Source organism: Caenorhabditis remanei, chromosome III (genome assembly GCF_010183535.1).
Source record: "Caenorhabditis remanei strain PX506 chromosome III, whole genome shotgun sequence".
NCBI classification, from domain to species: domain Eukaryota; kingdom Metazoa; phylum Nematoda; class Chromadorea; order Rhabditida; family Rhabditidae; genus Caenorhabditis; species Caenorhabditis remanei.
The window spans coordinates 10,479,571-10,492,077 of NC_071330.1; the positions used below are offsets into that span (position 1 = coordinate 10,479,571).

A 12,507-nucleotide genomic window follows, 5' to 3' on the forward strand; every position below is an offset into this window, starting at 1 on the left:
ATGTTTCAAGATGATGGAAGTTGAAATGAGTAGTTATACCACATAAGTGAAGCTATTCTTGAGTTTAGTTTGATTCGGTTACAAGAAACAAACTTCATCAAAATGAGAGAACTGACAGAACTTTGATATTCAAAACAGCTTACTAGAAAAATGAATGGCATAAACTATCAATTCATTATTTGAAATTGAGTGCAGGTGAAAAAGTAGTCCTGAATTGTCAATAAAAAGTCTATCTAGACGCAGTTAATTGGAGAAAGTAGTAGAACTCTATCTCTTTCATTTTTAATTTCGATGTGGCCGCACTTCACAAACAGACTGTATTTTTCCCGTGTCCTTCCCCTCTTCTAGTTCCAATTATCATAGTCAAAAGGTCAATCGTGTGAAACAAATCAGTCTAGAAATTAATTTCGTCGAGATATCGAAACTCGAATCAATCGAAAAATATGGAGAACGATCGTTCAACCGATAAGGTATCCTTTCAGTCTTTTTCAGAACTGTAAGAATTATTTTCTTGCAGAACAACGAAGATGATTCTCCGATGAGTGAAGATGATACTGTTTACGTGTCAGCTTCTGATCAACCAGGTCAAATAACAATCAATCTGGAGAAAGACATGAAAAGAAAGATCACGATCATCAGTGAAGTCGAGAAACCGAAGCGTCCTCGTCGTGGATCCGTCGATCTTCGTCGTCAAGCCATTGTCAACAATGCAATTCGTTCAGCTCAATCGACGGCTTCTTCTCGTTCCAGAAGTCGTTCCAAGAGTCGTTCGAGAAGTCGTTCGAGGAATCGTATCAGATCTCGTGGACGCTCATTGACTCGTACTCGATCCGCCAGTGGTGATAAGATAAAGAAGAGATCTACAAGTCTTCAGGCTCGTTCTAGATCGAAATCTCGTGGACGAATTCCACCGATTCCAATTGAAAAGAAAGAAGAGAACAAGGTAATTTCAATGATTTAATTAATTTACATTTATATATTTTCAGATTGATCAAACATTATCCATCCGTCTTCCAACTCATCTTTCGAATAAAAGCGTTTTCGGAGGTAGATCAAAAGTTGCTCCCGAATCAATTCAACTTCCATCTCCATTATTTATTCTAACTGAACAACAAGTCGTTGGAGCAAGTGAGAAAAAGACGGTTCAATTTGTCACTAAAATCCTTTTGACTTCCCACAAATTGTCAATTGATGATCGAAAGAAGTTGTATGCAGAGATGGTCGAAGCAGAATATGTTGGAACATCTCGTTCTTCTTCTGATCTCAGTCAATCATCAGATGATGAACCAGAAGAAGATTTTCAATTGAAAATGTATTATTCTTCAAAAGGAATATACATTCATTCCGTGCAGAATGTTCACAAAATTCGAAATGGAAAATCATCGAAAATCACTGAGGAAAAGAGTTATTCCAACATCTGCAAAACTAAAATTGTGGGAGATTTGGGAAAATCAGTTGAGGGATTTCTGAATGTTACTTGTTCTGAAACTGTTTCAGTCACCAATCAGAATTATACTCGTTCTGAACATTTCAAAATTGGTTTGAAGGATTCGAGTGTTTTTGGGTAAACTAGGTTTCATGCTCATGCTTTTTTATGTATTTTTTATTTCAGAAATGTCCCAATATCTGCTCTCAAGACTACTTTTGATCCAACTAAGACGATTTCATTCAATGAATTCGTCTTTTTTGATAACAAAAATATCGGGTAGGAGTAGAATAAAAGATAACAGTGATATATGTTTCGTTCAGAATTGACATCCGTCACGAGTCAACTGCCAGAATGGAGAAGATGTGGAATCATGAAGTGGGATCTTTCGGAGAAGAACAGTCTGAATATCGCGAAGTTAATTTCTTTTTTGATGATGGAAAAACTGGAAAAGATCAGAAAAAGACGGCTGGAGCCACAGTATCTTCAGTTGTCCAAACTCCCAAGAAATCGACTGAAAACTCAAGTAAATCTAGTGATGTTTCGAGCAATCAGAGTGTTTCTTCCTCCAATTCTTCTGCTTCTGGTAGTTCAATTAGCTCCAAACGGGCTAAATTCAGAACTAAAAGACTGAAAACAATGAAGAAGAAGAGTGATGTTTCTCTCAAAAAGACAACTAAAAGTCCAGATCGTGAATCATCTCGAAAATCCATTCGTCCAGACGAAGAACCCCTCAGATTGAGTTCAATCAAGTCAACGGATCAACGGAATTCTACTGCCAACGAGTCATTTTATCACTCGTTTCCAGCTGCAACTTCTACTCCGAAGAGCCCGAAATCTCCATTGAATTCCTCTACGATTCTCCAATCAAATATCAAATCGGCTTCTAAAACAACTCCGAATAAAAGTCCACTTTGTCATGGATCTATTCCAATCAAAGTACAAGGAGAGAAGCACAGTGATAACGAAATTGATTTGGATAAAAGTTTGAGTTCAAAGAAACCAACAGCTTCTAAGAATTTGGCTCGAATCGTGGAATCACAGAAGAAAAAAGAAGAAGGAATAAGTTCGAAACCACCAACATCTCCTGGTAATTCTGTATACATGTACTCAACTGGAAATGCCAATAACTCGACATACATGACAGCTAAAGATCTTCATGATTCTCGTATTTCTTCATCTTCTTCTGCTCCAAAATCATTGGTTTCTCCACGTGGAACTTTGCGTGTAAAAGAGACAAAAGTGACACGTGAAGTACGTCAAGAAGAAGGAAAACCAGATGAAGTGAATGAGAAAAAAGAAGAAACTGTGAAAGAGGAAAAGGTTAAACTTGATAGAAAATCAAGATCAATTTCACCTGCAACTCCTAAACTGAAGAATACTCTGAATCAGAATATGGTCACTTTGAGTACAGGTATTCATTCTCTCTCATTTTTCCTTTTGAATTCTAAATTTTCAGTGAAAGAAACCCATCAAACATTGGATGCCATCCCAATCAAAGTCTCTGATGACACTTCTCCATCTATCAATTCTTCGTTTGTTTCTGGACAAAAAGCATTCAAAGAAGAGGTTCAATTGGACATGATGATTGATAAGAAACGTCTTGTTCTCAATGTAAATTTCATGCTTTTGGCTGAAAAACAACCAGAAGTCGAGATTATTGGATTCTCGTTCAAAGGGAATAAATTATGGGAAAAGAGTTCCGAATGGAATCTTTCCAGTGCTAACACTACTAGTCATGTCAGTTTTATTTTGCTGAAAAGATATAAGATTGTTTGATTTCAGACTAAAACCATCGCTCGTCAAGCCAGCAATATTCTTGAAGACGGCAAAACCCAAGAAGAGAAAAAGTAAAAAGTCTACTTCAATTACTCGAACTAACCCTGTGAAAGGCTATGAGCTGCAATAAATATTGTATTTTGATTATGATTTCTCCATGTGTTTCTGAAGTAGCTAAATTAAACTAATTCAGTGACTGAAAAGAAAAACGGACTGAATGGTTTTCTCCTCCAATCTTCTCGTTTTGACACTTGAATTTCTGATTTATCCAGACAGTCTACAATTTTTCAGAGAGGTTCTGCAACTTTACTTGTTCTTTTTTTAGAAAGAAAATACATTTCTGTTTCAACTAATAATTCAATCCAAAAGAAGTTCGGATTAGAAAATCACCTGCTGTGTTATTGCATTTCTACCCGAGTAGTCACACCCTCTCCTTAGCTTTTCATACTTTTTCTTCTTTCTTTTTAATCTGCCATCCGAAATCTTTCGATATAAACTTGATAGTTTCTTTCGAATTAACTTTTCAAAATCTTTATGGAAATGAATTGAAAAGAACGAAACAGTTCAGAGAAATGGATTGAATCACTCAAAGTGTCTTTTTGTTCTCGTGTGTACTTTCTCGAGAGTGGTGGATCATCGTCCTCGACATGAATAAGTAGACGAAGACTTCCTTCGTCTTTTTCCTCGCTTCTTACTCGAAACGACCCAACTTCTTCTTCTTCTTCAAATGCTGACCTTGTGTTTTTGTTCCTTACTCATACTACTACTACTCAATTCAATCCAATTCATCCTTTTCAATAAAACCGACTCATCTTCCACTCAACCTATTTTAGCCAGTTTTCGTTTTGAGCGAGTGAGAGTAGGGAAAAGTAATAATAGTTTAGCTTTTCTTCAGTTTTAAAACTGTTTTAGGATCAGAAACTAAGTTCTTCGAATCACTCCGGTTAGGTTAGAGGCTCCAGTCTACTTCTTCATCAAATACTATTGCTGGCGTTGCACTTTTGTAATTAGGGCGGCTTCTGATTCAGACCTCTTTTTCGGTAAGAAGAACCGATGGGGGTTAAAAAACACTCTTTCTCTATTAGAAGTGTGACCGTTTTTCAAATTTTCATTTTCTAGACAAACTTTGAAACTTTCTCCGAGATTGGTAACTATACAAAAGAATTGTGGTGAACTGCGGACACAGATCCAAAGACCGTGTTCAGATGTTTTTTGAGCTGCAACAGTTCATAACTTTTCAAATTTTCTGACAAGCTCAACCTTTCTGACGTATAGACTAATCTTTAAAATGCAACATTCTTTGAATCACTCTTAATTTCTAATTCGATTCACCTCACCTTCTTCTTCCTCTTTCATCCCACAGTTCTCTGTCTTTTCTCATCAACCAAATTACCTCTTCCCACCGAAAGCTTCTTCATCTTCTTCGAAGCATATTGCAACACACTGTTTCGCAATTAGTTCGGTCATCGATTGACTCACCTCCGTACGTCTTTTTTCTTCAGTTATTTTTTCGCACCCCCGAAATATCTCATTATTCTAATTCACGCTGTTGTCGGCCCAGGCGTTGTCGTTTGGAAAATAAGGAGGGGACATGGGACACTGTGTCTAGCGGCTTCTTCTACTCATTCTTCTCAATTCCAAGTGCCTTCTGATGCTGACAACTGGTCGTTGTCTAATTCTCTCTGTCTTCTATGATCTTTTCGTCCATGTGAGTCGATTAGCTTCCTACTGTCTTTGACGGTTTGGAGATGTTCGGTTCGGCAAAAACCGTCTTTGCAGATGCTTTTGTTTTGACTTGTACCACTTACTAGTAAGTGTTGCTACGCCACGTCATCTGCTTTATGACGTGACACTCATCTGAATCAGGTCGTTCGTTTGTTCAAATGCTTCCGCCTGAAATCACACTCCGACAGAATGTTGCCGCAGGTGTGTGATATTTCAAAAGAACTTCTGGAAACGAAGAAATTCAACACGATTCGGAGGAATTGGCAAAGCGAAAACGGCTGAGAAAAAAGCATCAGAGACTACAGTAACCTATCATTATACACCTACTACGGCACGTTTACTTTCCGCGTTACAGCTTCACGTACCGAAAAGAAGAGACCCTTTCGCAAGGGAAACGCCTTTCTCCTCATTCATCTGAAGAATATCTGTTGTACTTTTCGACGTTTCGTGCGTTCGGTTTTCATACCAAAACTAGATAGGTTACAGACGAAAATGTCATTTTGTTTGTTTAAACCTTCCAGAAGTTGGAAATGTTGGGTTTCCCCTTTTCAATTTTTTTTGTCTAAACATACAAACTGTATTAGAAATGCTTTCAGGTTGAGTCCTGGCGTGGCTATAACTGTCTGTTACGGACTCTCCTGGCTCTTGATTCGTATTGAATCAACCGGACATTATATTGGACTCTTATAAACTTCCCGATTCGTCCAATTTAGGTATTGAACTTTTTCAGTTCCTGTTTTTTTTTCAAATAGAGGTATTTAGTACAGATTAACTTACATGTTCTACATTCGTACTACTTTTCTACTTTAACCTAGAAGAACACCACATTTCTAATTTCACGCAATTTTCCTTTTTCGGATTTCAATTGCGACCAAAAAGCCACTAGGTAGAATGAAACCTTATCAACTTGAAGTGTTCTAGAGATAGTACGGTTCAGAAGAGTTTCTTTTTACCATATTTCATTCGAAGTACTAAATTTACATTGTGTGTCACGGAGCTCCAGACTATCGAATAACACAAAGTATAATACAAAAGTTGTGTCACCTGAAGCTTAATTTTTTTTGGCTCACCAACTATTTCAGAGAAAATTCATTTGCCTGGCTATATTGCTGACTCATACAAAACGTTTTGAACTACCAATACGAAAATAAGATATATTTTTGTAAGAAACCCTCCTTGGCCCAGTGACCCACTTTCAAATTTGGTCATTTCTATCTGAAAACCCTAATTATACCAGTTCTGCCATTATTGTGAATCTTAATTGACCGAAATTATCTACCATTGGCAACAAACTTGACCTTGGTTCTCCAGAATCCACTTACCTATTTGATACAGTTTCATTTCAAAAACGTCTACATTTCCGTTCTTTTCCACCTGCCATCCCTCCTCACCCCATTCATCTCGAGTCCTTTTTCCTCTCAATTTGCGTTCATTCGTCGTTTTTGACGGTCAGTTTTCAAGGAGTCGCAAATTTCGTAAAATGTAATAATGGGTGGGATAGTAGTTCGTAAGAAGGTGTACGTTTCCATAAATAATGGTATAAGTATGTACACATGGCATGACCTTCTCGAAATGCTTCTCCAACCCCCACCTCCTCTTCCGAATTATAATTGACGGTGGTCGGGTCGATGTCTTCGTTCGGGTCGACCCTACAGCTCTCTTCTCTTCTCAAAAGTTTTCCTCGCTTCGTCATTGAGTAGTGACACAGTCAGAAGCAACTTCTTCTCTTTTCTCATCGATTTTTAAGTGGCTGGATTAGTCATAAGTGGTTAAAAGAATGTTTGTTAGCATGGAATCTCGAACATATCTCTCTCGCCAGTCCTCTAATTCATTTCTCCCTTTTTGATGACCGTTTTCCCTCATTATGGTTTCATGTATCTCCCTCCTCTTTTTATTTCTTTCCGTTCACTTCATTGTTTTCCATCACATTCAATTCAAATCGGTTGGCGTCGCCCTCAAGAACACTTGTATGTGATTCATATCACATCCAGTCAAGAAGGGGGATCCCTTCTCCTTTTTCCATCCAATCCGGGTATGACAGTAACTTCTTCTAATGGTCATGATCTTTTAGGTCTACTTATCTCTTTTCAAGTCTTTTTCGTCTTCTTGCTGCTGAGAAATCAGAAATTTTGGGGGAGAGTAAGGGTTGCTGGAAAAACTCAGATGCAATTGGAGCAGAGGAAACTGCATTTTTATGGTTTGAAGAAATATCTGAATCATTCGAAATGGCCAGAATTTAACTGCCGTTCTATTTCATTTTGATTGTTTTATGAATGGTCTATGTCCACAGTCAATTCTTGAAATCACATCAATTCTTGAAATTTCACACCTCTCAATTTTTTGTGTGAAAACTCACAGGAAAGTTGAAAATTTGCGGAAAAACTGTCGAGGAAAAAAAATTTTCAAATTTGGCCTGTCTTATATTGTATTTCTAAACCCGTTCCAGTCGCCTTTCCATTCTAAATATACAGCATTCCTTGTCGGCCCCCCGCGTCAGATGAATATCCTCTTTTCCGATTTGTTTCTCCCCGTTTCGATGCAGCTCAAATCGTTTGCATATCTACTTTTTTCATCTCGATTGGTCATCATAACATACCGCCCTTCTTATTCTTCTTCTTTCTTCTTCTTTTTCCTTTTATTCCCGTTTTGCCACGTTCATTCAGTTTCTTCTTCTCCTAATTCCCACTTTTCGTACTTTTCCCTATTTGTAATCCGAGCTGTTCTCCTCTCTTTTCCGTTTTCCAATGTGCCGTACGGATAGTCTCAAGTGTTATTTTGTTGGTTTATTTATTCATTATCCTAACATTTATTCTCACCTTCCAATGACATACTTTCTTCCGTAATCCACACTGTACTTCACTTTATTTTCCTTTTATTTCTCCATGTTCTCTCATAATTTTGGTTCGAAATAAATAGTTGTCTTGTTTCTAAACTGTTTTAGCCTGTCAACTGACTGTTGACTTCTCCTTAATTGCCTTCATTTTCTTGTTCTTCTTCACTTTCGATTACCTTTTCATCCCTTTTTCTCTCTTAAATCCCCTCGTCTCACCTCCATCTGCCATCACCTACAGCTCTTTTTTATTTGATTCGCTTATCATCTTATCACTTTATCACAGTTTGATCATCGAGGATGCCCGCCGTGATTTGTTAGCAGTCTGTCACTTTCTCTTCTCTCCTTTTTTGAGTTTTTTTCCCGTTCATTTCACCAAAAGATCTGATTAGGTGGGAAAATGACATTGTGTTTTGATAAGATTATGTAGATCAATTGTTTCTTTCTGCTGGAAGTAGTTAAAAATCTCGGGGAGGACTGGCAAAAATGATACAAAGTCATAGATTTTTTGGTTGAAACTGGCTTGTTTCGAGAGCAAGATATCACATACCGGTTTTCTCAAGATCTCGGTTTTGTGAGAACATCAGAAGAAAACTATAACGTCATTTTGGTAATAAATTATTTACTTTTGCAAGAGCTTTGCCCGACAGATATACTGTAATCAACATAAATATCAGTTGAAAATCTCAATATTTCTGTAGTATTGCATCAATTCCAGTCTGGAACAAGTTTAACGGTTTTTTTTTGTAATATCAACTGAAAAATCAAAAACCTTGAATTTTTGTGTATCTGAAATAATCTGACTTTTTGTGATTCCGTTGCGACTGAGAAAAGACCATTTGCATCTGAAAATTCTAGACAAATTTTTTCAGTGTGGAAGACATTTTTGAAGTTATTAGGAGCCATAAAAATAAACCTCTTGATCTTTTGTTTCGGTAGACATTCACTTTAGATTCAAGAAACGGAATGCTCGAATTTGGAACCTGTGCTTCGTTCCAACCTCTCACTTCTCTCCACACTCATTCCTCACTTCTCTGACCAGAAAATCCCCTTTTACCCATTCCTTGTTTATCATAATTCCTCTCAGAATCCCACACTAAATGTCCATAATCATAACCCGTCGTCCATTCCATTCAGACTCTTCGTCCATTCGAACAATGAGTGGTTTCCATGCGTCATAATCATGTCCATTTCCACCCTAAAGCTACAAATGGTAATCTTGTATACAATGAGGTGTTTTGTGATGTTATGTTGTGGTTGTTATATGTGTACGCATTCAGAAGAAGTCCAACATCTTCTTCTTTTTCTTCTTCTTCCTTTCTTTTTCTGCTAGCCACGACACCATCATAATCTTGTTATTCTTCTCCACTTTTCTACTTCATTATCCTCTCTCTTTCATCTGTTTCAGCCTGTTCATTCATGATTACAGAGAAGCTTTTCCCTCTTCTCATTCCTCTGAAGGTACTTACTCAATGCCTACTTCTTCTTCTCCTTATTCCCGTTACGGTATCCTCTTTCCCCTTTTCCTTTTGCGGGAGTACATACTAGACTTTGTCTGCACTCTCTCCGTTTAGCACCTTCTTTGAAACAAAAGACATCCTCTCCTTACTTTTCAAGAAGGTCGTCCCCTGTCCTTTTGGTAACCAATTTGAGTGCAAACACTGGTACAAACAGGCGGGACCCCCTTCTCTTCTCCCTCTTTCAATAGAACGGATCATACTTATTCCCGTTTTTCTCTTTTCCAAATACCCTCATGGCTCATGAAATCGATAATAATTATTGTGGAGGAACATGCGGACCAACCTCAAATGACCTTCACATTCCCTCGGTCAGGCTCTTTGTGTCTTGAGACTCTCCATACCGCTCTCCAACTGTTACCATCCGGAGAGACATGTGTATTGAAAGTGCACACTAATCCCTTTCATATTGGATGCAAGCACCGTATCTATTCGAATATATTATTATGAAGCTTTTGTGAGAGGATAGGTATAGAGCTCACGCTGTCGAATTAATAAATCTATTAGCTTTGCTATCATTGTACCTTTTTCTATTGATACCTTCTGAACTTTCATCTGCATATCTTCTCTAAAAAAGGAACAGGTCACAGTCGTTTTCTATCAGTTTTATGTGTTCCCTTATGGGTTAGATTTTATCTTTAACCTACTTAGATCAGATTAGACCGCTATTTTAAGTTTGTATTAAACCTAGGATCCGTGATATTAGAATGATTTACTGATGGTACATAAAATGATATTTAGGCTTCTGTACAATTTGAAAATTTAAATATCCGGTTTTTCGATAGAACTAAAACAGTGTAACAGTGTATCCATAACTTTGAAAATTCCTATTAGATCTGACTTGAAATTTGAAAATATACGACTTTTGAATAGTAAAATTGTTGGGCTACGGTATCTAAATATCATCATTTTAAATTTCTCCGCTTATAACAATTCTTTTCCGAATTGAGCCACTTTACGATAGTTTCTCTCATAATTTTTAAAAATATCAAGACTAGATTTCTTTTCGAAAAAAAATGTTTTTCAAAACAAGAAGAGTCTAGAGCTCACGAATCATTTTCCTTAGATCCCACTCAATTCTTTCCTTTCTCGTCTTTTCTCATTTTCGCTTTCAGAAGTAGAATCCGGTTCTAGCCATTTTCTGTTTCTCTCTCTCCGGAAACAAAACTTCCAACCCCTACATGTCCATTGCTTATGCTTTCTCTTTTTTTTCACTTTCTTCTTTTTTCCAACAAAAACCGTTTGTTTATCTACTACTTTCTCCGGTTTTTAGTATTTGTAGCAGTCACTCAAAACACCCCCTCCGTGACGAGATATATCAGTATTCCTGATCTTTTTTCTCCGTATTTCAAATGGTTTTATCTATTCAAATCTAGCTTCTTCTCGACAGTCTCCTTCTCTCTTTTTGCATCGCCTTCAGTTTTCTTTCTTTTTTCTTTTAATTTCAACTTTTTTCAGAATACCTGATGCAAAGGCATGCCCTGATTGGGGCACTGCCACCCCTTCTACTTCTACTTTTATCCACAGTAGAATGTATGAAATTCGATCCAGAACGGATAGCAGCCCGTCTACGAATCGATGAAAAATGGGATGAACTTGAAGCGTTTCAATCTATTAAATCAAGACGAGGTCGGCAAATTCAGCCAAAAGAAATTAGTATTCAGGTGAGTATTTGATGTTTGGCATTGAACAAATTCGAATGTTCCGTGGTTTGCTTAACGGAAAATGAGACACGAAATGGAAGGTCATTTACTCGTTTTTTTGTAATTTTTTATGTTGTCCGTTGACGGTCAGATATATCATTTTCTTTTTCTCTTTTTCCTCCTGTTGACCAACGGAAACGAACGAGCTTTGGTGTGGACAGTTATGTTTGCACAGATGCATTCTTTTCATCAATTACCGGTCTATTTCGTATGACACCTGCCGTTTCGATACGGCAATCGGAAGAGAGAGGGAAAGAGGAAAAGACATTACACGGGTTAGAATAGAATGATGTATTACATGAGATAGGGGCCAATTTGAATGGGTGTCATTGGGTCACATGGTTGAGATAAGTTGAAAAAATGACTGGAAGAATGATCAGATGCCAAGAGAAAAGTTTTAGAAGCTAAGAGAAAACTTTTGAATGGTACTAGCACGATAAGTCTCCTAATTATTACGCTTCTCTTAAGAATATCTACACTCGGGTTCCTGCTGAATCAACATTTTTTTAGAAAAATCCTATATAACTGATTTGTTTGAAAATGGTGCAAATAAAAACTTTGAATAGGAAATTTTTTTACGGATACGATATCTTTAAAAATAGATGTGCATCAACTTTTTCCCCGTTATTTTTTTGATGTGGGAATGGTACATCTCGAAATATTATCATTCTCTTTGTGAATCTCACATACCTCGCTCTTTATTTCACTATTAAAACCACAAAAATTTTAGAACTTTATTCAAAATCTTCTCATTCAAGACTCAATCTTTCAACTAGAGATGGAATCTAACGACTCATTATCCCTTATTTTCAGGTGACTGCTCCTCTATTCTCGAGTCGTCTATTCGACTACGGTCCCACTGCTGATGATCAAGAACTTCCGCAAGCATTAGACGTTGGAAAGAAACTCGATCTTGTCCACCCACTTCAATTCTTCGGATCAGACTATAAAACTATTTATGTACGAGTTTTTCCTTGTTTCCATCAATATCTGAAATCCCTATTTACAGATTTTGTCGAATGGTGCAGTTGGTTTTGAAGCGAGTTCTCGATCTTTCAAATCTGGAATCCTCCCCGGATCAACGCGGTTTTTGGCACCGTTCTGGAATCGAAATGATCTGAGAAATGGAGGAAAAGTATACTATCGAGAAGTGACGAGTATGTCTATTTTACATTAATAAAACTGACTCATTTCTTTTTTTTCAGAAGGAAGAGTTCTGGAGCGTGGACAATCCGAAATTCGGTACCAATATGACAAAAATGTGAAAGTAAAATCTGCTCTCATTATCACTTGGGATAAAATGCAACCACTAAATACAGCAGCCCTTCCAGAAGAAGTGAGTTGTCTAAAAACGAGATTAGATGTATGTAAATACTTTTTTCGTTCAGAACACAAACACATTCCAAGCAGCAATCTTCATCACTGCCAACGGAACATTTGCCAATTTTATCTACAGTAACATTGGATGGACACAAGGCGCCGAGGTTTGTGGAAGAAGTTATAATTAAGATCTTTTGAGATAAACTA

The 12,507-nt window shown here is 37.3% G+C and overlaps 1 protein-coding gene across 1 annotated transcript; it reads left to right on the forward strand.

Annotated features, from left to right (window-relative positions):
• Nucleotides 1-443: 443 nt before the first annotated feature.
• GCK72_010559 (uncharacterized protein) lies at nucleotides 444-3,280 on the forward strand (the record flags this gene model as incomplete). Its single annotated transcript, XM_053727931.1, has 7 exons — nucleotides 444-470; nucleotides 518-943; nucleotides 987-1,564; nucleotides 1,613-1,705; nucleotides 1,750-2,840; nucleotides 2,886-3,166; nucleotides 3,212-3,280. The coding sequence occupies 7 exons, from the start codon at nucleotides 444-446 to the stop codon at nucleotides 3,278-3,280; spliced, it is 2,565 nt and encodes an 854-aa protein (XP_053587508.1).
• Nucleotides 3,281-12,507: the final 9,227 nt, after the last annotated feature.